General features: G+C 36.6%; 1 protein-coding gene across 2 annotated transcripts in view; it reads right to left on the bottom strand.

Moving 5' to 3' along the window:
- The window catches only part of hydin (HYDIN axonemal central pair apparatus protein), a 69,614-nt gene that overhangs the window by 26,264 nt on the left and 17,282 nt on the right, over positions 1–26,068 (bottom strand). For both annotated transcript variants that reach the window (XM_008411666.1, XM_008411665.1), the window contains exons 12-49: positions 25,641–25,864; positions 25,391–25,458; positions 25,053–25,294; positions 24,497–24,597; positions 23,921–24,056; positions 23,144–23,308; positions 22,891–23,043; positions 19,066–19,304; positions 18,682–18,973; positions 17,920–18,063; positions 17,437–17,580; positions 16,087–16,179; positions 15,695–15,915; positions 12,689–12,818; positions 11,892–12,101; positions 10,346–10,579; positions 10,085–10,259; positions 9,779–9,897; positions 8,743–8,867; positions 8,421–8,557; positions 8,070–8,197; positions 7,827–7,940; positions 6,913–6,993; positions 6,617–6,721; positions 6,260–6,499; positions 5,461–5,578; positions 5,299–5,376; positions 5,049–5,210; positions 4,810–4,971; positions 4,517–4,716; positions 4,317–4,391; positions 3,266–3,449; positions 3,027–3,168; positions 2,064–2,220; positions 1,587–1,751; positions 620–775; positions 346–543; positions 65–177 (exon numbers count right to left, since the gene is read on the bottom strand). In XM_008411666.1, the coding sequence (XP_008409888.1) occupies positions 65–177; positions 346–543; positions 620–775; positions 1,587–1,751; positions 2,064–2,220; positions 3,027–3,168; positions 3,266–3,449; positions 4,317–4,391; positions 4,517–4,716; positions 4,810–4,971; positions 5,049–5,210; positions 5,299–5,376; positions 5,461–5,578; positions 6,260–6,499; positions 6,617–6,721; positions 6,913–6,993; positions 7,827–7,940; positions 8,070–8,197; positions 8,421–8,557; positions 8,743–8,867; positions 9,779–9,897; positions 10,085–10,259; positions 10,346–10,579; positions 11,892–12,101; positions 12,689–12,818; positions 15,695–15,915; positions 16,087–16,179; positions 17,437–17,580; positions 17,920–18,063; positions 18,682–18,973; positions 19,066–19,304; positions 22,891–23,043; positions 23,144–23,308; positions 23,921–24,056; positions 24,497–24,597; positions 25,053–25,294; positions 25,391–25,458; positions 25,641–25,864 (5,930 nt within the window). The remainder of the gene's footprint in view (positions 1–64; positions 178–345; positions 544–619; positions 776–1,586; positions 1,752–2,063; positions 2,221–3,026; positions 3,169–3,265; positions 3,450–4,316; positions 4,392–4,516; positions 4,717–4,809; positions 4,972–5,048; positions 5,211–5,298; positions 5,377–5,460; positions 5,579–6,259; positions 6,500–6,616; positions 6,722–6,912; positions 6,994–7,826; positions 7,941–8,069; positions 8,198–8,420; positions 8,558–8,742; positions 8,868–9,778; positions 9,898–10,084; positions 10,260–10,345; positions 10,580–11,891; positions 12,102–12,688; positions 12,819–15,694; positions 15,916–16,086; positions 16,180–17,436; positions 17,581–17,919; positions 18,064–18,681; positions 18,974–19,065; positions 19,305–22,890; positions 23,044–23,143; positions 23,309–23,920; positions 24,057–24,496; positions 24,598–25,052; positions 25,295–25,390; positions 25,459–25,640; positions 25,865–26,068) is intronic.

The following is a 26,068-nucleotide window of genomic DNA, read 5'->3' on the forward strand; positions in this document are numbered from 1 at the left end:
TGCTCTTAAATAATTGTAAAGTGTCTGGATAGAAAAAGAGGAACTGCATAAAAGTGCGCTGGACCTCTCTGAACTCCTCAATTTTATCGTCTTGAAATGTTTTCTCGTGGGTGTTTGAGCATCTTTGCCCTTTTTGTCTTTGGTCTTGTAATCCTTGTGACGTTTAGCTGCCCTTTCCTAAGCACACAGAATGTACGATTTCAAATACCACAACAAACTAGAATGATCACAATTTAGATGACTGATAACATGAATGTTCCTTCAGTTGGATCTTTATCTTTACTTTTTTTCTTGAATAAGTTTTGGATACCGATGGAAAAAAAAATAAAAGAAGAAAAAAAAGACCTGTGAATATTTTTTATGTGAGGATTCCTCTAGATCTTTCTTCACATAATCCTCATCACATTCAAAGGGATTCTGGAAGGTGAAACATGTCTGATTAACTTTAAGTTGTTCCCTGTATTTAGGGAAAGCAACGACAGAGAGAGTAGTTGGGGGAGCAACCAGAGAGCCATTTGGTCCTAAACCCAAGTCGTCCTCTATCTGTACAGGGTGAAAGAAAGAAACCACTTAGAATATGAAATCAACCTAATTATTGAAAAATATGAAAAATACCTACCTCTTCAAGAGAAGGAAGTATACTGTTATTAAGCAGGTCTGTGCAACTACTACTCCCACTTTGTGTCACATGTGTCACAATGTGAGGGATGCTGTCCGGTGCTCTCTGGACAGCTTTCATGGGGCCTTTCTTTGTTCTCTTACTCACGTGTGAATACTGAGTGAAGATAAATGTGAATGTTGACTTTAGCTTGTTGTAATCTCCACATTTTATTTTTGTTTTTGAAAATTTCTGACAAATTTCTCTTCAGCTTTTGAAGAGTTCCTATACCTTTAATAGAACAAATGGTTCACCCTGAACTTATGCCGAATATTTTTGCAGTGGGGGAAAAAACAAAACCGAAAGAATAAAATTAGAATATGAGAAAAGAAGGAAGTAAAGTGAGACACAAAGAAGAAAGACAATTCAAGAGGTGGAGGTACGAAGGAAACAAGGGAGGAAGAAAACACAATGAAAGACCAAGGACAAAAGAGGGAAATACATTTTGGAGGAAGTTAAAAAGGACAAAAGGAAGGAAATAAGAATCCATTCAAGGGAGGAAAAAACAGACAAGAAAGGAAGGAATGTGCTGTATGGCACAGGGTAGTAAAGAGGAAGGAAGGTAAAAAATAAAGAAGCTAAGGAAGTACAGAGGCAAGAAAGGAAACAACCAAAGGACAGAAGAAATTAACAACGAAGAAAGTAAGAATAGAAACAAAGAAAAATAGAACACTTGAAAGGGAAAAGAGATGAGAATTACAAATATGTTGCTAAACTTATGTAGACGTGATAAATAAAGAAATGAAATGCCATACGTTTCCAGAAACTGTTTTACTGTTCGTTCAATTTCAAAGTTGTCATTTTGAAAGACTTGAGAACGTTTCAACTATTCCAATATAATAACGGCCAGATCAAGTCTAAGGATGACAAACAGAAATAGCTTAACTTGTCAGATCCAATTCTATATATATAAAAAAGTCATATTTACTCTTTTCTCTGTTATGGATTCATCTGAACCTGGCATATTTTCCTCAGCATGACGAGAATCCAGGAGCAAGCTCTGGGCCCGGTCCCACTGCTGCAGGATCTGATCCAGCATTGTATGGATCTGATCAAATTTTTCAAACTCAATCCGTCTTTCATCCGCAGGACACTGAAAATGGGAAAATGGAAAAAATATTATTAAAGAACACAACAAAAAAAACTCCAGTCCTCAAGGACCTGTACAGAACATAAATTTTTGGTATGTTCCCGGTCAAACACAACTAAATCTAGTGCCCAGGTCCTGAAAATCTTGTAGTTTATCCAATATAAAATTTGTAAGATACCAGCCACCAGGAACATCCTTTGGACGTTGTTTATGCTGGCCAAAAAGGAAATAAAACAAATTCATCTGATGAGGGAGTAACTGTGCTGACTTATATGAATGTTTAGAAAGAATTAGTGAAAATATTCATACATAAACCTGTTTTAATTCTACTGAGTTTTTCGTCTTCGGAACTTCAGCAGTTTCTAACTTTTCATCCTTTTTCTTCTTTTTCTTTTCCTTTTCTTTCGACTTGAGAATTTCCTCTTGCAGCCTCCTTTCTTCCTCCTCCTTTGCCTTCTGCTCAAGCTCCCTTCTACAATAAAGGAACCAAGAAGGCACCTTATTTTTACAAATTGAGGACTATATTCAATTCATCATTACATGTCAACTCTCAATTTTTGAATTCAAGAGCAAAAATAAGCAGTATATGAAAAACCTGAGGCTCAAACGGTGCACAATTACATTGCAAGTTGTAGTTTTGACCCTTTTTAGGTCAATCTACAACATTTAAGTGAAAGTGAGGTTTTGGCTATCTTATGAAAAGCATAAAATCAACAGTCACTTTCATTTGATAAGTTCATAAAGGGTTTGCCAAATATTTCTTTAGATATACAATAGTTACGAAAGCAATTTCTTATCTGTCTCTATACACACAAATGAGCAATACCTCAACTTTTTTTCAATACCTCGAGAACGCTGGGTGTAATTCAGAGACAACACTTCAGAAATAATAATGATCTGGTCTTTTTCAGCTTTTAGGTTTAATCATCATTCACTTCATTTTTTGACTGTTCATTAATGTCAGTTTTMGTAAAGACAAATGAATGTTACAAATGCCCTAAATCTTAAAAAATGTGGTAATAAGCACTTATGGTTGTTCAACTGTAATACCCAGGACAGAAAATCTTGTTTCTTGCAGTTTGTTTGATTGACCCCAAAAACTTGATGAAAAAATGTAAACAATGTTTGGTTAGAAAGACTTGTTTCTTTGGCTAGATGAACATTTGCTTACAAATGTGTATCCTACATTTATGAGGAACATAAAATACACAGAATGTAATAAGTAAAGGAAGTAGAGCTCAAAAAGAAAGAGATTTTACACATGTGTCAAATCATTACCTCTGCTTTTTCAGTCGGAGTGTCTGCAAGTGTCGCTGGGTAATATCGGCCTTCTGATCGTCAGGCAAAGCATCGAACATCTCCTGATCCAACTCCCAGAACCACCTCTCCTCTCTCTCAGCCATCTCTTTCTGCAAGGCTTCTGCAGGAAATGCAAAAAAAAAAAACATGTTCTAACCTTATAATACAAGATACAAATGTACATATCTACCTTATGAGGGACCCAGCAAACAATTTACCCTCAGCTTGTCTTTGTAGTCCTTCACGTATTGTCAGGGCATCGAAGGTGTCATATAAGTAGACTACATAGATGTGCTTCCGGTTACAGAATGCTTTGAGCACAGCTTGAAGCGAGCTTGGTAGAGAGTGGGTGTAAATAGACTCCAGGCCACTGATGACTACTCCACGTTGACAATCGTTTAACTGTGAATAGAGAATAATAGGGACATGCGGATTTGCCTCTCTTTTTTCAATGGTACAAATCTGGTTCAGATAAAAGGGTCAATTGTAATATTTTAGCTATAAGATTTGGGGTAAAAGACAAAATATCAGGTTGGCATTCTTATTGTATGGTGAATATTGCTTTTGATAGCTACCACCTTGACAAATTCAATTGTGAAATTTTCAAAAACAGAACATCCAGAAGCATTGTGCGGAAAAACTAAGTCCATACCACTTTGTGGTGAAGAAGCACCCAAGGGTTTCTCGCAGTTGATTGCTATTGATTAAGTGAACATCATAAATGTGAAATCTCCTGTAAAAGCAAGATTTATTTCTAAACTAAAAAAAGAAGTTCTGTTGCCATGTCCTTCGAGCAGATATGAGCAAAGTTGAGATAGATTAAATTTGAGGGCATCAGTCTGAAAGCTTAAGACTGGCCTAAACCGAGTCAGAAACTTGAAAATGGTTCCAAACACAGCAGGATATCTACGTCAAAACAAATTAAGGTGTTGAAATAGAAATGCTGCTGTGGAACCCTAAAAGGGTTGTGCAAGAATGTGTCTGCAAATCTCACAGAAGGCAAATAATGTTGCAAAGCATACGTAGGCTAAAACTCCTCCACAACAATTCAAAACCGATCAAACAGAAAACTACTGATAATTATCGTCTATAAATAGATGAATCATCATTTAGACTTAATTTTCAGGCAATGTCCCCATGTGCTGTAACCAGCAACTATCTGTTTGATTGTGCAATTTCAGTTATGTTTTAATTTAAAGTTTGTGTTATCTTAAATATTTCGTGTCTTCTTAATAAGATTCTTGGGCATGTTGCTCAATTTTACTGTACCTGAAAACGTTCCAAAAGGATTTCAGAAACCTGGCTTTCAGATGGGAAGAAACGGAATGGCTGCAAATTGCCTTTCTGCAACAACAAATGTATGTCAGCAGATAGACTGTGTGTGATTAAATATGTGTATTAAAGATTCTACACTATGATGAATAAGGATTACACAGAAGATTTGAGTAGAAAAACGGCACTACATGTACCACATTGGATTCTCTTGCTGAGAATTCTGACTTTTGGTGGTAAAATGAACTGGGATTTCTAGGGTGGTGCTTTTCTGTATGGTCCAAGGGAACTTCCACAGTACCAACCGGAGTTACACGCTGAACTGGAGTTGCACGCTGAACTGAGTTGTCAGGATATGCGGCATGTTTTGTTTGCATCTTTTCTTCAGTGAACTTGGCTAGAAAAAAATTTGAAAGATTTTCTTGTTTTTTGCTGACGAGTTGAATTAAATCTTTTTTTTTAAACTGCTTAAGTGAAAATTTAGGCTTACCAGCTTCTGGACCCCATTTTTGTTCATATTCAGCAAGCGCAGTATCATAAAGCTGCCTTACTGGAGAAGTGCCATTTTGAATTGCATCTGTGACCACACCATCAATGCTCAAGCATGCTGTCCCATAGTGATTCGCCAGAGCCACTGCCAAGTTGTGTTTATCTGAAAAACAAGTTCAGATTTAAAAAAAAAAAAATCAATTTTACTTTGAAAGGGCAGATAAAGATGCGCATTTTTACCTGTCATAGGGGCTCCGTATACAATGATGGCAATTCCTCTGTGTTGTACTGTTTGTCCCTCAAGGGAAAGGTCCAGATCCATATAGCGGGCGATCGCTCTGACCATGGGGGTCAACTCTAACTTTCCCAGACTGATTCCCTCTTTGGTCAATTTTGAAAAAACTAAATACAGACACAATAATAAAAAATTTATAGTGAATTAAACATCCTTTTTTGTTGCGCTCTTTTGTATAGCCCTTCTGCTGCTTACAAAAGTCATCTGATTTCTCCTCATCCTTTACTGTGCCACTTTTCTTTGATTCATCATCCTCTATGACTTCATTCAGCTCTGTAGATAAGCAAAAACAACTATTTTGCTAGCACTAAAACAAAGACTGCAATCTGCTAAGAATTACCATTTCAGTAAAGTTACCATTATCTTTTAGCCGAGAACAATATTCATTCAGCTCCACAGGAAGGCCCACTCCAGGTGCTCTTGGTGGAAGCAGCAGCATGTTGTTCTCATCATATTCCGGTATAGCCCGCAGGATCTCAAAGGAAAAAAAGAGGGGGAAACAACAACAACAACAAAAAAAAAACTATATGAAGAATGATTAAAAAGGAGAACATTGCTTCTGGTTCTGAGTTTCAGTTAGGTTTTACATGTTTTACACAAAATTATTTAGACACCTGGCAGATTAAGATATAAAATTACTTTTATTCAATCACAGATTTTGTTTTTGATGGGAAATGAGACAAAAAAATTCTGAAATTGGTAATTGCTCTAAATCTAAGCATAAAAAAATAAATTAGTAGTTTGCAAATGCACTCAAGGAAGAGGACCTTACTGTTTGAAGTCATGTAGTGTGATCTGATGAAACTAGAATAGCCTCATTGACAGCTGAAGGAAAAGGGGGGAAGTTTTTAAGTGTGTGCCGAGTCTGCCGACCGTCAATTGTGATGGTCAGGAGACCACAGCACTGCAGTGGTGGCCTGTTTTGTGATTGTTTTTCTACTGGGAGGGAGTTCTGTATGTCACACCATTGAAGGCATTTCTGAAAAGATCTACCAGCAATGAATCAGTCTGGAAGAACCTCAGCAAAGCTGAAAAACCAAACTAGTCTTAGCTAGTTTAACTTTAGAAAGTAAAAACCTTTAGAGTACTAAACCATAACATAACTTTTCAATCGATACATCAGACATATTGTTTCTAAATCTTTAAACAAAGCTACCTCTTCTTCCTTGATGTACTGTGTGTCAAACTCAAGGCTGTAAAACTCGATGGGAAAGGAGGAGGTGTTTTTCACTGTGACCTCAGATTTAGATTCCGTGCTAAAAGGAAGACAGGGTACAAGCTCCAGTACAGATGGGCAGAACTTGAGGAGAGATTCCTCAGCTTGACCCTTAGCTGTAATGAAGACCTGCTCAGTGCTGTCTGCGACATAAACCACCAACCGTCTGCTGTATGAACCCTGGAAAACAAAAACAGTTTTCAAACATTCACATATTAGTCCTGTTACACTTGTTGCTTAAACAAGAGTGTCGGTTTCATTTGAAAAAGAATATCCTAAAATTGATATAATCTCTACCCCCTCAATAGGGTAGAACTTGACATGGACGGTCACAGATTTGTCAGGGTCCAGCACACCACAGGAGGGAAACATCTGGAATACCGATGGAGGCTTCTGCTGATGCTGCAAGAATATTTACATTAATTAAGAGTTTATGAAAGAGAAAAAATATCATGCAACATGTCAAACACTAACCAAACATTTTCAGAAACAACTTTAATATCAAGTCAAAGAGAATTGCTCATAGCTGGTTATTATTAAACAACAATTAGTGGAATAATAATAAAAATAAAAAATTAATTAAAAATCCACACCTTTTTGACAGGTTTTATCTCTTCAGTTATCCTCCAATGACATTGTACAGCCTCACAGTTTTTCAGCTGCATCTTTTGGATCTGAGAAAAAACATTTCCAAACATGATTAGTTTTGCAAAGAGAAAAAAATTAATGATTTGAGACCTACCAATAACAATTAATCAGCATTTGACATAAAGCAGAGCACTTATGCTCAAACAGCTGAGGATTATTATCAGTTGAACATATTGTCATCCAAGGCTTGTGTGTTTTTGAGAATGTTGACTCTTTGCAACTCTGTCATCCTGATGTTAAACTAAATTACAAGATGGCACGATAACAACCATCTTGTAATTTAGTGCTGCTCATTCATATGCAACACATTCTGTAATTGAGTCTTTGAACTTTTACTTTTCTTTTTCATTCTTCCAAAACCAAATCATATTGAAATCTATAATTAAGTGGTATACAGGTTATACAGTAAGAAAAACATATGTTAGCCAGTGCATCCCGGCTATATCTGTGAAGGATTAGCTGTTTTTTGGACGTCTGAAATCTTTACCGTGCCTCAAAAAGTTTTTATGTTTTGTTTAGGTGCAAAAACAAACTTAAGTGTATTTATTTAGATTTTATACTATGGACTTGCACATAGCGTTTCAAAATAGTAAAAGGGGAGGTCAATTATACATTACTTTACAAAAAAAAAAAAAATACAAATAGAATTCTGCCGTGTGTGGTGTGTATTTTTCTCATCCCCATTTACTGAGATACCCCTGGATAAAATCTAGTGCAATTCACTGCAAATGAAATTGATGAAAGTTAGTGGTTGTAATGTGGCTAAGTATGAATACTTTAACAAGGTACTGTATTTCATCATAACAGTTCCTTTTCAGGATGTCAAAAGTAATCTGTGGGCGAATGAATGTTCTTTTACCTGGCACATGCCACACTGCACTTTGTCAAAAAGCAGCAGATCGGTTGAGATAGTGACTGCTGGAAGAGTAATGTTTGCACACAACTCCACCTGCACCACTGGACCATCTGTGAGCTTTAAAACCAACCAAAAACATCATAAGTTAGCAATCCTCCAATGGTTGGCAGAATCAGCAGACAAATAACAGAGTAATGTTAAACTTAATCATAATAATTGGGATTTCTTGAGGACACTTGTGATCACCTGTATCGGCAGAATGATGCTTGTCTGCCCCATCTTTCCTTTGGCAGAGAGATAATCAAACGTGATTGTAAAAGTGTGGTTTTCACCACTGGGAAGGTTCCTTATGTTTTTAAATTCTACTGTGAAGCCTGTGAAAGACAATATTAAATCTCACTTGCACCATTGTTGATTTTACAATCCTTTCCAAGTTACATTGCTGTGTATTTTTGTTAAAAATAATATGTTTTTCAAGTAGCTATATGATCCAAAATAAGCTTTACTTTCCTCACATGACTTCATGATTAAAAAATAAATACATTTATAATTAATATAAAGAAAGGAAGGCAGAGATTACAACTGCGCTTGTGTCACCTGTGCCTGCTAGATGTTTGTGGTAGGCACGGAAGGACACTGGTATTTTTCCATTGTTTAAGATGTTCACTGTCTGACTGAAGATTTTGCCTGGGAACACCACACCAAAATCCAGCACATATGGTGGAAGCTTGAAACTGGCAAAAGAATAAAACAGAAACTTACTAAACGTTTACAGACTAATGATTAGGATTTGTTTTATATAATAGACCATAAAAAAATCATTCACATAAAACTCTAATTTAACTTGTTTAGAGTAATCAATTTAAGCAAAATTCTAAGTCAAGACCATCTTTAAAACTAGAGTTTTGTTTCAACTTACTTGTGTAAATCCTGCCACTGTGACAGAGAACTTTGTGAGTCACTGAGCTCCCACGGCCTGTAAGGCACATGGGCATTGTCTTTCACTAGCAGTCTCTCAACCTCCACTTGGATCAACTCTTCACTCTACAGAAAGCAGGTGGAAAAGAAAAATGAAAACAGCAAAGCATGACAAAATGGGGGAAAAAAACACATCAGATTACAATTTTGCTGTTTGCCTTTTTTTATTACTAATTTGTTAAAGCATATAAATGAGTAAAAGGAGGAAGTGGCAATGGCTTTTCATTGAGAAACAGAAAGTATAGTTTTTCTTCCAATAATGTCTTCAGATGTCTGCTAAAACCTGAGATGTTTACGTTTCCAGCCTGCACAATTTTTTGTATTTTACTTGTCCACTGTATGTATACATTACATCTTCTTGCATGTTTTTTCTTCTATTTTTTAGTTATACTTGCTTGTTTTTGCTTTTTCCTGTTTTACGTATTTAATGGACAACTGTTTGCCAATAAACTGCATTTAAATGTGGTTTATAAATGCAATATTCCCTCTTGTATGCTTGAGGTTAGATTGATCAGACAGGGAATGATTTTGGATACATTTCCCGAATTTCACTTTGTCCTCTTTTTTTACTATCCATTTAATTTCTTTTGTCATTCTTCCCTTCTAAATCGAAACTACACATTTTTTTAAATCTATTTTAAAACTTAATAAATTACAATAAATTGTTTGTTTAAAACATCCTTTAGAAGATGTAAATGTGCTTCTGATAAAAGGCCATAACATGTTTTTTAATTAGAAAATTCATTGTTGTATAGGTTGAACTATAGAAAAAAAAAATCTAAAGTTCTTAAGTTTTTTATTATAATAAAATAAACAACCTCACTTTATTATTATGATTTATGATGATAAATAAATAAGATTGTTTTAGGACAATACATTTAAACTTCTAAGAAACTGTTTTCATAAAACTATATAAACTATACAGATTTTCCTAAATAAGTAAGCGAGTATTTTATATCCATTTTGTATTTACTGACCATTGGTCCATGATTAGGCTGTTGTCCAGCTCCTCCTCCAAGTGTTAGCTCCTGACTGACCCTCTGTGCTTTCACAGTTTCTTGGGCCTGTTGCACCACATCTCTGTAGCACTGCTCTGCTGCAAGAGAACAACAAAATTTCTCCAAGTGACTATTTGGGATAATATTATCCCAAATGCAGTCAACTGGAAGATTTCAGAACATTTAGAAGCTGTGTAAGTGTGTGTGTGGGGGAGGTGATCATAATGAGTAATATAATGCACTTCTTTTGGCAGAATCTGTGACCGAGTGCAGGTGTGAACATACACAAGTTTCGTGGCAAATTCAGTTGGATTCTTGGGAACACTCCCACCCCGGTTAGCGTGACCTCCTGCGGAGGTAAGAAAGCCACCTGGAGCTGAAACTGCTTCTTAAACACTTCAGGGATGCCAGGCAGGTAAAGTACACGCAGGTGCTTCTCTGAACCAGCACTAATGTTACCCTAGCAACACAAACAGAATGTTAAGTGATAAACTAAAATCACACCATGAAAAATTCACACAGGAGCTTTTATTATGATTGACTCACCACAGATGGAATAATTACGGGCCACCCAGGTCTGATCTTCAGCCTCTCGTGTTGTTCACCATTTCCTTTTAATTGCTGTGCATCTCTGTCCTCATCATCTGCCTTAATCAGCACTTCTCCTTTATCAACCCCTTCGTTCTCCTTTGCATTTGGAAAATATGTGACGTTGAAGTCAAAGTCCACTTTGCCGGTATTCCTAACACACATTTCAACTTCACTGACACAGTGAAAGAGCTGGAAAAAGGAGAAAGGAAATTAAGACATTATAGCTTGAAGATCACACGAACAGAGCCTTGTGACAATCAACACGTAAACTATTCCATCTACTTTTGAGTAGTAAACACAAAGTAGAAAATTGCAACCTAGAAAAAGAGTTGTCAAGATGGCTTTTTGTGCTTGAGGGTCATACAAATAAAGGAACTGAAAGGAATTTAATAAAAATGATAAATGCTTCAATATGAATGAACTGGCCTGTTTCAGGTCAAATTTCTGATAATAAAATAAAAACTGAGTGAAGAAGTGGAAGAGAATGAAGAATGCTGAACAGACAGGAGGGTTGGATAAATGTTCTGCTGAATCGCTTTTTCACCTAAATAAAAAAATCAATGTGTCCTTGTTTTGAATATCAATGACAACAAGTCCCAGTGGCTTGCATACGTAAAGAGAAAGTGCAAGTGAACAAGACAAAAGTGTGGAAAACTGACTGAAGTCTGTGGCATTTAAACTTAACAACCCATCTAATTTCCCTATAGAAAATCTATATGACTACATTAATTGAACTGATAAATATTAATTGATATTTTATTTGTAAAAAAGCTGGAAACCTTGTATTTTTTCCTTTAGAGTTATGTGATATTTATTATTCCACATAAAATCCCAATGGAATATATTAAAGTTTGTGGTTGTAAAGTGACAAAACATTCAAAAGTTCAAGTGGTAGGAATACTTTTGCAAGGTACTGTAGCAATAATATTACACTGTAAGAGCTGAGTAAACTCAAAGAAATCACACAAATCAATCTTACACCCTTCAATAGGGTCAGCATCAACAGGTTGTATGGCACTATGCATCATCTTATCAATATCTCCAAACAGTAAATTGGCTTTGGGTAACTCATAACACTTCGATGAGCAAACAGATGCAAAATAATATAAAAAGCAAAATATAACAAAATAATGGAAATAACTTGACCCTTCAGGTGTTGCGTTTCAAGTTATAAGATGGTTCATTCTTGATTGGCATGGAGCAAAACTGAAGTCTAAACTTTTATGAGATGTACAACTCATGAGAGTGCTTCCAAACTTCTCTCTATTTGTGAGGTCAATGTGCAATGGTTAGAAATATGAAAAACATCGTTGGATGGGATCACTTCATGTTCATCAGCTGGTTGGAGGACCGGTCCAGACCATATGGGAAACCTCTGTTGTTAATTCATCTCCTAAACTCTGACAGTTTTCAGTATTTATGAAAAACAACTTAAAGTAAAGTAAAAATCAAAGCGTCCTTGCCAGGAAAAAAAAAATCTAAACTCCACAATTTTATATACCTGAGAGCCGAAGTCAAGATGGGAGGACTGAAGACTATAAGAGATTGCTGAGGCTTCTCCTCTGAGTTGGATTTCATATGTTGGTCCATCTTCAACATAGCACTGAGCCACCACCTCTCTCCTGATGTTCTCATGACCAAAGAAAGAGAAAGTGACAAGCTGCTCTTCTTGAGGTTGCAATACGCCACACACTGGTAAGATGTCAAAAACCTATGTGAAAAAATAAAACAGTAGAACATCAGTGGGATACAAGTCTTCACAATAAAGGAGCTCAGGTAAAGTTTGGAGTTGCATTAACATGAATTCTGGCTCATCCACACAGCCTATGAGTCAGTATGACCGCTCACATCTGGCATTAGAATTGAAGTTATTGAGACACATTTTGATATTTGATCATTAGTCATCAACTCTCATATAGAGTAAGAAATAAATGGCCCAGATGAGTATTATAACCACTATCTTCCTAAATATAAGTCCCAGGATGCTAAATAAATTGCAGTCGCATAATATGTAGCTAAAATCTTTAGCACCGTAAGCAAGCAGCAATGCAACTGAAGCATCATATCATTCACATTTTTTCAGTTATAATAAATTGCTCTATAAATAAAAGTCCTACAATTGGCAGGGTAATTATCTGCTTTCTGACAAAAGGAGGCAACTCTCTACTTTGAGGCTTATTTCAGTATACAGGTGTGGATGATGCACATGTTTCAACTTAACATCAGAAATGACAGAGGAAAAGTTGTTAATAGCCTTTTGAAAAACCCTGATTGGCTACAAGTCCATATATGCCTAACCTCTTCCACATTCACAGGATGTAGTATGCTGCTCTGGTCGTCTGCTTCAGGACTGAGGCACACAGGCAACGGAGAAGATTCAGTCTCACTCGCTCGATGCTTAAATGATACTTTTGCCACTTCTGATTTTCTGTGAGGGGAAAAGGATTTTAAAATACCCATTTAGCAAAATAATCATTTTTCTCCTTAGTAAACTGGAAATTCAACGTTTGAAGAAAGATAAGTTTGAGCAATCTTTTTCCTTCCATTCACAGATAATGCAATACTCAAACGGAGGAGAAAACGGTAAGCTCTCACATCCCAAAGAACTCAGACTCATTTTCTTTTAGTACTCTCGTCTCTTATTCCCTGTGGGATCACGCTGGATGCATCCATCAAGTTAATTAAACAGAGTGTTCTATAATTAAGAGGAATTTTAATAGGCAGGCAGAAGGAAACAGGTCAGGATAGATTGCAATGAAGTGCTGAATAAACATGGATGAGAATGAAAGAGATGCAGCAATTGAGGCCTTCTTAAAGCTCGCCAGGAAAAACTATATATCAAATCACTAAAGAGTGGCTACATTACTGCTGTTAAAAGTGTGTGTGCGCGTGTGTGTGCACAATGTTCTAAGACTGCCAAAGACCGTGGCAGTACTGTTGTTTCAGCTCACATAGGGTAAAAAAAAAAAAAAGAAGAAAGGCACCAGCAGGGGGCCCTGTGGAATGATCATATTGATGACTGTTGCTTCAGCCTCATTTCTGGCCTTGGCAGTCACATATTAGAGAAAAGTATGTCACATTTTTGCTGGACATCAGTAAAAAAAAAATAAAAAAAAAACATTTGGGGCTCTCCGTCACATTTACATTGTATGCCACTGATTCAAAGGGTTGCAAGACTTTGAATACATTACTACTGTCGAAGTTTTGCTCTGAAATATCTGGAGAATTGAATAGTTGTGATAAAAGCATTCCTAAAATTAGCTTTATCCACATCAATGATTGTACAGTTTAATATTTTTATGCAGAAAAAGGTTACGTTTTTTTAATTATGCACTGATAAATCATCTAGTGACCAGAATTTGTTGATTATTTTGTCATTATGAATCATACAAGTCAAATTCTTGACATCATGGGCTCTGCTTTCTCAATGGCATGCTTTCACAGAATGCTACTGAGCCTGTATGACTAAAGGGGCATTGCTTGAAATAGAATGCAGTTCACTTTTTCCATAGAGCTCCTTGGGACATTTACAAGATTAAGACTATATGTGGCCACTTATAAGAAAAGATTGTTTTTCTTTCTACTGCTTTTTTATGCAAGTCAAAAATAGAATAAATCTGCAAATTCTGGCAGCAAAACAGTTTACATCAGGGGTCTTCAACTCTAGTCCTCAAGGGTTTGTGTTCTGCAACCGTAAGCTGCGTCTCTGCTTCAACTTGTCTGAGTCAAATAATCAGGTCATTAGCAGGACTCTGGAGAACTTCACTTCATACTGAGGAGGCAATTCGGCCATTTGATTCAGGTGTGTTGGACCAGGGGACACATCTAAAAGTTGTAGGACCTGGATGGCCCAAAATGTCCTTTATGGACCGGAGATGAAGACCCCTGGCTCCCCTAAACACACTGGCTTTAGCATGGTGCTTCCTTACGGTACTTGTTTCACTGATTAGCCAGTCTTTGGTTTACACAGTAATCTAATATCTCACACATTAAAAATGGGAAAAAAATATGTTTTCTTGTTCCTTCTTGCTGAAGGTTTTCCAGATGGACACACTGCAGGATCTATATGTGCTATACTGCATATATACCGTATGTTGCTAGGATAAAAGAGTTTGCCTTACAGACAATCCCATCTCAGAGGACTGTGGTGTAATTACTGATAGCGATGTAATTAGCTGAACATGGTAAGATAACGCAGGTTTTGTGTGAGAGAAAGATTTTACAGAGGTGAGGTCTACATTTAATTAGCATGACAACCTGTGAGAATGTTTTTTGAGAGGGAAAGGGTAGAGTAAGAGAAGAAGGATTGGATTAGGTTATAGTATTGAAGAGACATAGAGRCAGAGAAGAGAGAGAGGGAGCAGGGGCAAAGAAAAAAAAGAGAAATAAGCAATGTAAAGCCCTGCGAGGAGAAGAAAGAGAAAGACGGAAACGAAAGAATACCAATAGATGGAAGAGGTTGAGGGGAAAAAGCTGATTGAGGGTGATAAATCTTGCAGAGCTATTAGTTATTTGGTTCAAGGCCACAAGTAGACTACTAGAGTATTCACAGTTTATTCCAGAAGAGCCAAAGCAGAGGCCTGAAAGAGGCACACTGTAAAGTTTATAAAGCACACCATCAGTAAATGTGTCTTCCCCAGAGAATTTATAATGGCTTTGGCTCAATTCAGTTCAGTGGGGTTAAATGTATAGCTCTGTACTGAAGCATCCCAGTGGACAGTTTTAATGCATGGCAGAGATCCATTCTGTTCTCAGCCCTGAATCTCATCTTTTCAGTAACTAACTAAAAGATGTTCTGGTTCCAAAAACAAGTAGATCCTACAGATAAACTTACATTTATCATGTATTTGTATATAGCAGCTATAACAATAACAAAAGAAAGCTGCAGGTGCAGCTAAAAAACCTGAAAAACCTCAATAGTTTGTCACACATGAAAAAGTGCGACTCAGATTCCGTACACAAACTGAAAATTTCAAGCCTTTGTTTTTCCTGTAATTTTGATGAGCATAGCCTACACATGAAGCAAACCCAATGTCAAAACCCAGTTGAATAAAAAAGCAAACACTTAAGATATATTGATCAAATATTGTTTCACCCTGAAAGAAAATGCATTAAAATCTCTTATTAATATGACAATAATGATGAATGTATGCATGTAAACATTTTAGACTGTACATGGGTATAAACTCTGCACCTCACCACTTATCACCTTTCATGGCTAAAGTTATGATAGTAGATAGTTGAAATGTTTACGGTAAAACAGAAAACAGAGGATGTTTTCACTTAAAATATCAACCCTCATACCTCCTATGACGCCGTTTTGGGTACTCCATAAAAACCCAGTTGTAGCACACCGGCAGCTGAAAGCAGTTTGTCATTGTTATCCTTCTCTTTATCTCTGAGCAGTTTTGCAAGCAACCAAAGTCCACAATGGTTGAAGAAAACTGAACGTTCGGAAAGTAAACCTCAGCATACAACTTCACACATTCTTGTTGTGGGAGGTCCAAGTAATTTATTGTAAGCGTCTATGAGGCGAAGAAGGAAATATATTTAGTTATTTCGATGTTATTTCTGTATTTAAATATTTAAATGCAACAAAAAAGTAAAAAAAAAAAAAAGGTAAAAAATTTTTGTTTTTTAAAACACATTCTCATACTTAAAATTGTTTTACTTTAAAGACTTAACATCAGACTTACCTCATCCACAATACGGTGCATAAAGTCCGTACAGAAAGATGGATCAAAGCAAACCCAGAACTCAGATTGACCCTTGTCCTCTAAAACCAAAACCTGGGAAAAAAAGAGACAATTTATTTTAATACAAAAAAACAAAGGTATAAAATACAACATGCAGTAAGTTTTATGGCTGACAGGCTTTGTAGAAAACCAACTGAAAAGTATTAATTTTTTCAGTTGTTCCTCACAACTAAAAACCACTAAGCACTACCAACATACTTATACATGAGTTTCATACAATTTTATCTTTACTCCTGGTTATTTTTGATGAATCATAGCACAGTAGAATAATAAAAATTTTCAGTACTTAAGGAAAAGATGCATTTAATCTTTTTGATTTTCCTGAGACTACATGCTACACTGTTTCCGTTGACTGTGGTTCCAAACTTGGTGAATCTTAATTTTCACGGATTATGACCGCTGACCAACTCAAAATAGCATAACTTCCTGTCTATATATCACACTCATTAATTTGTCTCATAATTTGTTTTCTCTGAGTAAGTTAGACTATTGGCAGATTACAATTACTTTAAAGGTAGGTCATTTTTGGGTATGAATTAACAGAAAATCTATACAGCGTACCCCATGTCACTTGGCTGTTATTTTTATACCTGAAAAATTAAGTATAAAGACTAAAACTGCAAAAGGACAAAATGGAAAAAAATGCAAAACAACCAGCACCCATCACTGACAGATTTAACAAAAAAAAAAAAAAGAAAACCACACAAGGTTGCTGCAGATGCAAGCAAGTAAGATGACCTTATTGGTGTTTGAATTACAGCCCTTTAAAAAATATCATCACTTATCATGATGTGATCATGATAAGTGATGATATTTCATGCTTCATGACCAGTAGGTCAAAGGTTGATAAAGGGCTGTGTCAAAAAAATAACTGAATCAGATTAATATTAGGAACCTTTGTTTACAGTTTTAAAACCTTTATTTTCTCCCAAACAACTAACATCTGTTAAGAAACTTTAATGGTCAATTTTGATACATTTAATGAAATTGGAAAATTCTGAATGAATTGTATTTGTTATCGGTTTCAGTCAGTAAATGCATACATCCATGTCTACTACCACAGATCAAACACATAGCTAAATAGGTTTTAAATAAATCTATTTAAAAATATTTACTGCTGGGAAATAAATCTGAAGCTAATTAGGAAACAAAAGACTCCCCTTTTCAACAGGATGTGAATTGAATGGAATGAGTAAATATGATAATAGTAGTAAAATTTCAGTGGATAGCGGCACCAAATCAGCGGAGCTCCTCTTTAATAAACCAGGAATGGAATTAGCTGAAACAAACCTTGGTTGAAGTTGAGCTGTGCTCTCCTGGAGTCTGACACAGAAAGAAGTGCTTCGGAAGAATGAGCTCCATGGACAGAGGCAAAGACGACGCATTTTGCAAGACCAGCTTCTCATATACAGGCAACAGGGACTTCCCCTTAACCTTTAAGAAAGACATATATAGAGTTGTAAAAAAAATTTTAAAAAAGAAAGACTGATTTTGTTTTTGTTTTTTTTTTGTAACACTTCCACACTGTTTCATCAAAAATACTTTTTGATAACACAAAGATAATCCAAGCAAATAAAAAATGCAGTGATCAAATAATGACTTTACTTAGAAAAAGCTACTCAAACCAACCTTCCCTACATGACAAAGCGCTCACCTTTTGTTAAATTATGTTTTAACTTTGATAAGACTTTTTTTTTTCTTTTAAATCAGGTTTGATTTCACTAACAACACTCTTAAAACCAGAATAGTAGGTTATCGGTGATTAAAACTAACCTTCTTTACGCAAAAGTTCAGATGCTCTGAGGAAATATTAAGCGATGGAGCAACAAAACGACACATTGCTTCCACAGACATGATGGTTTGCTGACAGCCGTGGCCACCAATGATGCTGTCGCACACCAGACGCTCATGAAAAATCTGGAAAAATACAGAAAAACATAGTTATTCATGTATTTTGGACTCCACACACCAAATATTGTGGGAGTCATGGGGCTACAGTAACACCACATATCCTTGAACACACTGTCCTCACTGTGAAACATGGTACTGGCAGCATCAGGTTGCAGGGATGCTCATTTTCAKYAAAGACAAGTAAAAATTTCAGGCTTAAAGGGAAGATGGACAGATCTAAATACAAGGAAAAATCAGAAGCAATCCGGTTGTAGGTTGCAAAGGCTTAAGAGTAAGGTGGAGATTATTTTACTACCTGAATAGCAGCCCTAAAATGTTTCACTGTAATTTCAGCAATAGTTGGGTCTACGAAGCGTTGGCTAAGGAGCTTGAATAGAAATGGTCCCTACTTTACTGCTGTTTTCAGCAAGGAAATTAAAATACCAACAGTTATGTGAATTTGTGTGCCAACACATAAAATCCAAATAAAATACATTGAGGTTTTATTGCAATGTGACAGAAGATTTAAAATCAGAAGAGCTAACAGTACAGCGCTGTCTAATGCAAGGCACTGTTGTCAGTGTATGAGCACTGTGTACGGAATCCAGTGGTTTTATTTATTGACTCTAAATTCTACAAACACACCTTGGGGGAGTCCGCGGACGCTGTGAGTACCATGTCAACAGAACAGCCCGGAGAAAGGTCCACACAAGCGGGACTGAGGCTRAACACATTTTTTTCTCTGTTGGTGGATGGTGTAGGTTTACGTCTCACAGAATTTCTCTGCATAGAAAAGCTGATTGGAGGTAACGCTGTTCTGCCAGAGAAGTTTATTTGTTGTTTTGGAGAAGCCAGGAAGCCACCAATCTTCCAGAACATCCGGTGATGCCGCAGACCACGGTTGGTCAGCTTGAATTTGTACTCGTATGGAACAAAGCTTAAAAAAACATAAAAAGCACAACCATGACCGGATGTTCAGTTACAAAGTTGCACATTTTTAAATCAAAATTAGTTTAACTATGTTCCTACTAGAAGTGTGTGCCCAGGTCAAGATTAGGACCAAAAGGTTTGTTGCTGACAATAGTTGTCCCAGTGCCTGTGGCTGACAGTGAGACACTGTGTGTTCTGTTGTCCCGTATGGAAACTTCCATCTTGTCTGTAAAGTGAAGTGTGTCCTTCAAATTTGCTACTATCTTTAGCTCCATCTGGCTCTCAGGTGGCACTACTCCTTCACTAGGGTGAACACGCCAGTAGGACTGTTCATGGATCTGAAAAAAACAAACAGAAACACAATCTGAACATGGTCAAGTGAAGTTCACCGTCAACATTTGGCATAAGAAATGATAAAGCCTCATACTACTAATTAATATCTATGTGTCAAAATGTCTTCTTAGTAAAAAATGTTGTCAGTCTCAAATCAATCAAAAATKAATCTATAGGGTAAATTTCCTTGACTTATATTCAGTGACATCTAACTGTATATTTTATGGGATCAAACTGTATAAAAATGAAAACAGACTATCAGATGGTACATGTGATAGTCAAAGATAGTACTTATCAAAAGTACTATCTTTGAAACCCAAAAAGTAGATAACCCACATAATTTCTGCATTTGAATTAACTGAATCTTTAAAAAAAAGATAAAGGAAGGAAAAGTTTGGAAGAGAAATAAAAGGAATGAAGTTTTGGACTATCAGTTGCTGCAGCCATATTTGACCTGCCACAATAAACTGGTAAGAAAAATAAAATAAAATTTCAGCAAGTGAAGTTTCAACACTTCCAACTCCAACACTGCTGATAGAGAAGATTTCAACAAACACCTGTTTTTTGACCAAAAGGTTCACCTTGCACTAAAGTTAGAAATCTCAAGGTCTACTGACATTCAATAATTTTTTTAATGTGCCAGCTATTTTCCTTGGGTATAGTGTTTAGTAGCCATTAAGCTTCCTTAAGTTTGTTTTTTACTGATTTTGCTCAGATTTTCTGCAATTGTTTACAGAAAATTGGCTTTCTGAGGGTATCTAATGCTATCTTGCTTCCCAGCTTTTTCAAACACTGAAATATCCATCCATCCATCCATCCATTTTCTTGCACCCTTTTTCCCTCAGTGGGGTTGGGAGGGGTACACTGAAATATGATGCATTAAAATAATTCTAGCAGGTTAGTCTCCTCTGTCTGTGCTGCATTCGTCTTAAAATGTACCCCATGGCTGGAAAGTGTATGTATGTATCAAATAGCTGCATAATCACATCAACTCTCGCTGCAGCAGGAGATCCTTGAGGTAAAGGGAGTTCAGTGACTCCCTGCCCAGCATAAGTAAGATCATCATTAATATTTACAGGATAACTTGCCAATTATGTTACAAAGATGTAGAGGAAGTGTAATAGCATTGCTAAAAACATAAAAAGTAATTGTCACACGTTTGTGTCATTTAAAAAACTCTGCAAAACCATCTTAATATTCATTTATGGCTTTCTTCAGAGGTATCTTTCTGAGATGAATACAGATGAAGAAATGTTCATATTCCTTTCAGTCGCATATATATGTATGCCACTGAAATACATAAGACCAAGCAGGGGTCAGGATCACAATCAATGTTCCATGCTGCATTGGAACTGATGGATGGCTGGAACGTAAACTTTTAATTGAGATTTTGACTAGCTTCTAACAGATGCAGTGAAGCTTGGGCACTCTCACTGCCTGTAGGACAACAAAGTAGATTATTGATCAATGGGGACACACTCACACTCAGGCTGCACCTTTCATACCCAAGTGAGTCCTGCACAGAAAATATGCGACATATTACATATAGATGTTTACTTCAAATAAAAATGCTCCGTACAACTTGGCCAGTGGGTGACATTGGGAATCATAGATCAGTTTCCCAATGTTTGTACAATCGAGCAAAGGAGCTTGAGAACTCAGATGGGGAGGAGATCAATACATGGGTGATCACGGTTAAAGGGATGGGTGGGGTTTGGAGAGGAGAAGGAGCAGAGGGTTGACTCCCCGGAGTGAGGAGGGAAGATGAGAAGAATTTAAATAATCCCATCAAACATGCCGCATCCCACAGCTTGATTAGCATCGACTGAATGCAGCTAAAGCAGAATTCAAATTTCTGCCGTGTCCACTACAACTATCAAAGATGCTTATATTGTTCTCTGTCAAACACAGATTTTTGTGATCTAAAAGATGAGGTTTCACAACTTCTTCTAGTTAGGAAAAAGTTATAAATGTGTGTACATCCTTAAACTAATATTTCGTTTTATGCATCTTTTGAATGAACGCCCTGACATCAATTAGGAAGAAATCTGATTTACCTGAAATAAAGTCTGGATGTGCAGGACTCCTCAAATTTGCTTCCGTTAGATAAAATTATAATTTACAAGGATGTTAAAAGGATCAAAACCACCTCACTGTACAAAGGTACTAGTCAGGAGAAGGGGGATAAAAAACACATAATCTTATGTACACCATGGCTGTCATCATCAGTAGTTGAATACAATATCACAGAACAGTAACGTTACAAAACCTATATTTGCTATGTCTGGATTAAGTAATTAAAATATTGTAAAACCTTGTGGGATAATATGCTCTGCTAAAATGAAACCAAACCTAAATCTTTGCATCACAATTGCAAAATGTATTTTTGGGTCAAAAACAACACTGAGCATCATCAAAAGAACACCATACCCACAGTAAAACATAGTGGTAGCAGCATCATGCTATGCGTCAACATAGTTGTGTTTTTTTTATTATTACATTCATTTTTTGTCAAAGTGAATGACATTATAAGCAGGTCAAAATGAGATTCAGTTTTGACACTAAATCTCCAGGTGTCTGTTAGAAAACAGAAGTTGAAGAGGAATTTTATATTTCAGCATTGCAAAGCTTCCAGGCGCACATCCTTTAACTGAACAAAATGCCAAAGGCAGAATATCAATGGGCTGTAAAAAAAAAATACATCCTCACACTTGTTCAGTTACGCTTTACTCTTTTCAATGCTCCTGGACATGGTCACTGGGTTTAAATAACTTGGTAATATCCCCACAATTATTCATTGTTCTTCATTTGTGTGGCTGTTTGCCAGCTTACTGTGTAGTATGTAATGTAGTTCTAGGATAATCTTCATCGACTGATGCTTGTGAATGCAGAGGAGAAACTCCTTTCAGCACACTGCCTTGGAGGAAAGGACAGGGTCACACCAAGCTTGCCAGTGAAATTTTTAATTTGGATGTGTGGACTGTTGAGTCTTTACTGAGGAATGTGTTCAGTTGCAAGTGTGTTTTCAGCCGATAAGGCAACGCTAATAAGGCGATGCAGCAAGAGAAGAGTTTCCAGGAGGTAAGGAAAACACTGTATACAAGACACAGCAGTTCTCACGCTGCAGCAAAGCATAGTGTTTCCTTTAACCTGCGTAAGCATGACACACTGTTTAGAGTTTGAATTCCTTAACATACCGGGATCAAACACTGTTGACTAAAATGGAAGTAGTGAAAGTTAAACTGTCATCTTTAAACTGCAGATGATGACGGATGACATTTCTCATTAGATCACTGTGAATTTATACTCGGCTAGTAAGTTTCAGCTATTCTGGATTCACAAAATGTCTCCATCTGACTTTTCACATAAATTGTTCCAATCTGGGAGTAAGATTTGTGGACGGCAGATGTAGCAAAAAGAAGAAAAAGAATTTACCTAGACCTAAAGACTAATACCCTATTATATAACTAACAAACCAAGTTTTATTGATACCTTATTGCGCCTAAGTCACACAAGTTTTGCCCCCCCCCCCCTTTCTTTTCTTACTCCACCAATGTATGCTGTGAAAGGTTAATTTGTAGATGGCTGTACCAAACTGATGTTGAAGTGAGCAGGAATGGGAGATTGATTGAGAAGGTGCAGTGTTCGAGTAGTATCCGTCAGGACGGGAATGCTGCCAAACTTCAGGTGTGAGATGGGAACATAAACAATGGGTCCCTGTCCAACACATGACAGAAGGACCTCCTGGAACAGAACAGTGAACAGAAAATTTTGAGAATTAATTTACTTGCCACAAAGTACTGAACCTGCAGCAACCCTGACATTTCCATTGAAACTCACTGACCAGAGGCTGTTGAAGGCTGCCAAACACAGCAATATGTAGAGAGTTCTGGATCCTTCCTAAAGCGCAAGCCACGATGGATACAGGAATCTCCTTTGAGCTACCAGCCAAAAGAATTCCTCTGGGCATAGAACTGCCAAAAAGTACTGGTGTACTCCCCTCCATCTCCTAAAAATGCAGAATGGAAAGGTGTTACTTATTTTTAATAAAGGGACACAGAGTCAGAATTTGTTGGAACATGGTGACAGCTCCAACAAATACGTAAAAAAGTATTTTCTATAAAAGTTACATACTGCAACTTTAACGTAAGAAAGAGAAAGGAAATTATTCAATGACTGGCACCAAAGTCTAATGGTGTCTAAACGCTGAGAAGCTAGCAGAACAGCGTACATGTCTCATTCCTAACAGACCTTTGAGAGGAAGCACTGTGTAAGTGAAAATATTATATTAGAATTGATTTGGGTATTTGAAATTTAAGTTATGAACTAATTTGGAATTTGTGTATTAACTAAATAGTGGGCTTTGATGAGATGCCACTCAAGCTGTGGCACCAGAAACAGTGAGGTTCAACAGAGCAATCTTTCTTTTTATTTAACCCCAGTCATATAGATGTCTCTGTATTATTTATGTCATAATAGTAATCAGTTAAAGACAGCTGACAAAAACATGGCATGTCAACCGTCTTACTAAATGCAATATTCTGCACACTTAGGTCATTTTCTTGCACTATGCATAACAATAAAGCCTGGTTCTAACACCAACCACTTGGTTTAACTTCACCTGATCTAGCACACCATAACAAACAGGAAGATTGCTGGAGTTGATCAGCCGCATATTTCTTTCATAGGGAAGACCCAGGTAACATCTTTGGAAGTCCAAAATGGCAGGTTCAACCTCAATCCCAGGCACAACACACCTGTAAAAACAGAAAAGATGAACAAAAATGAAGAAAAGAGAGGAAAAGACTTGGGATTTATCTGTGATCAGGACAATATTTGTTCTTTCAATTACTAAAACCAACATTTTAAAATGATTGACAACATTCTCTCTGAAAATGGTCTGAAATAAGATCTCTTGTTTATTAGTCAACAAAAACCAGCAACATCACCTTGTTTTAGCCCAATTAAACTATTTTTGCTGTCAAAATACAATGCATATAAAAACTACTCTACCCCTTGGATCCTAGCCTTGATTTAAACTACAAGTCAGGGAATAGATACAAATAGATCTAAAGCACAGAGTAAGCAATAGCTTGTGATAAAATTAAATGCAACAGAGTAATAGAAAAAGAGAAAATTGTATTTATTTAAGACTTTTCTGAGCATGTGTCTAGTGTCAGCAGTGAGTGTGTCGAACCTGGCATTGAGAGGCAAAATCATGATTTCCTCTCCAACACCTTCAACATCTACTGCTAGCGCCAGTTCATATTTCTTCACTGTGTTTGAGCACAGGGTAACCTAATCACACATTTGAAACATGCGAGAAAAAAAGAAAGTGTTTATAGGGATGTTAATTTGCATTTATTTTACATCAACACAGACTGAAATCATTATTTCAAAATGTGTTCAAATTAGTTCCACTTCCTGAAAAAATCTACAAAAACTGGGAAACATAACATTTTACCCTCGATAATTTAAATTACATGAATTAAGTTTATATTCATTAGTTTAAAATAATTGCAGTAAGGTTTTTGAAATACTAAAAACTATTACGATTGCACTGTTTACATAACACGATAAGACGTGAGTTTTACACAAGACGAACCTTTGGAGTACATAATCTATATCTGACATCTGCTTTTAAGAAAATTAAAAGGAAGATTAAAAGTGATTATTAATTTAATTCGGTGCCCACTAAATTAAAAATTAGACCAGCCAAATGTCAAACTGTTGCAGTGTCATTGCGACGGTACCTTGATGCTGATATCAGACATGGCATCCACAGTGCCAGTTGTTGGACTGACAGTAAACTCCACTGGTCGAAGACAACGGTCCCAAGTTGGATATCCTTGCCAACTCTTTGGGGACAAATCAGACACCTGTTTGGTACTGGTAATGCTACGAGGTCCTAACCCGTCTCCCATGACATGTAAAGCAAAAGTCATTGGAACAAATGATGTGTTGAAAAGGGTACATGTCTGTGTGGATGGAAAACCTATAGAAAAGAAATATTTTATAAAATATGGAAGAGAACATTAGTAGAGTGGATGAATCTAGGTCGATTGATGTTCTGATCTTCAAGGTGACTTACCAAAAGCTACGTCGCCAAAATTTAGTTCATACACATTAAAGTGGAACGTGGGGCCAATTACACAACCCCTGAAGTAAAGAAAGGCAAAAAAAAAACATGTAACCATTTGAAAACATTTTCCAAATTACACAAGTACTGATTATGCAATTAAAATCAACAACAAATTGGATAAAAATTAACACTTTAACAATCTTACATACCGACTGTCTCTGTAATTAACTTAGAGAGTATGTTTACATGCCATCTTCACCTGAAAGTTAGGATTTGAGTTTGCGGCTGTCCTGTGACAGTTAACACCAAATCCTCAGAAAAGCTTCCCAAGGTCCGACTGTGAAACGTGATTTCTACAGCCTGGCAGATCCCAGGGGGAATGACACCTTCCTTGGGCCGGATGGAAAAACACAGGCCAAACGTAGTCTTAGGGCGAGAAAACTTGAAAGGGGCATCAATCAGTCCCTTGTTTGTCATCTGCAGCTAAAAAAACAACAAAAAAACAATTTTGTCACGAGTCCCATTGCTGAGTAAAATTATGTTTTACATAAAACTTCTGATGGACGCTCCGTAATGCAAGGCTACAAACTCATATGGATGAGTTCAATAGAGCGGAAAAAAGTTCCAACTCGCTGAACTTGGACTGACAACATCAACTTAATTTTCAAAACAGATTCTGAGTGAAAT

This window comes from Poecilia reticulata, linkage group LG6, assembly GCF_000633615.1.
Source record: "Poecilia reticulata strain Guanapo linkage group LG6, Guppy_female_1.0+MT, whole genome shotgun sequence".
In the NCBI taxonomy this organism is placed as follows: Eukaryota; Metazoa; Chordata; class Actinopteri; order Cyprinodontiformes; family Poeciliidae; genus Poecilia; species Poecilia reticulata.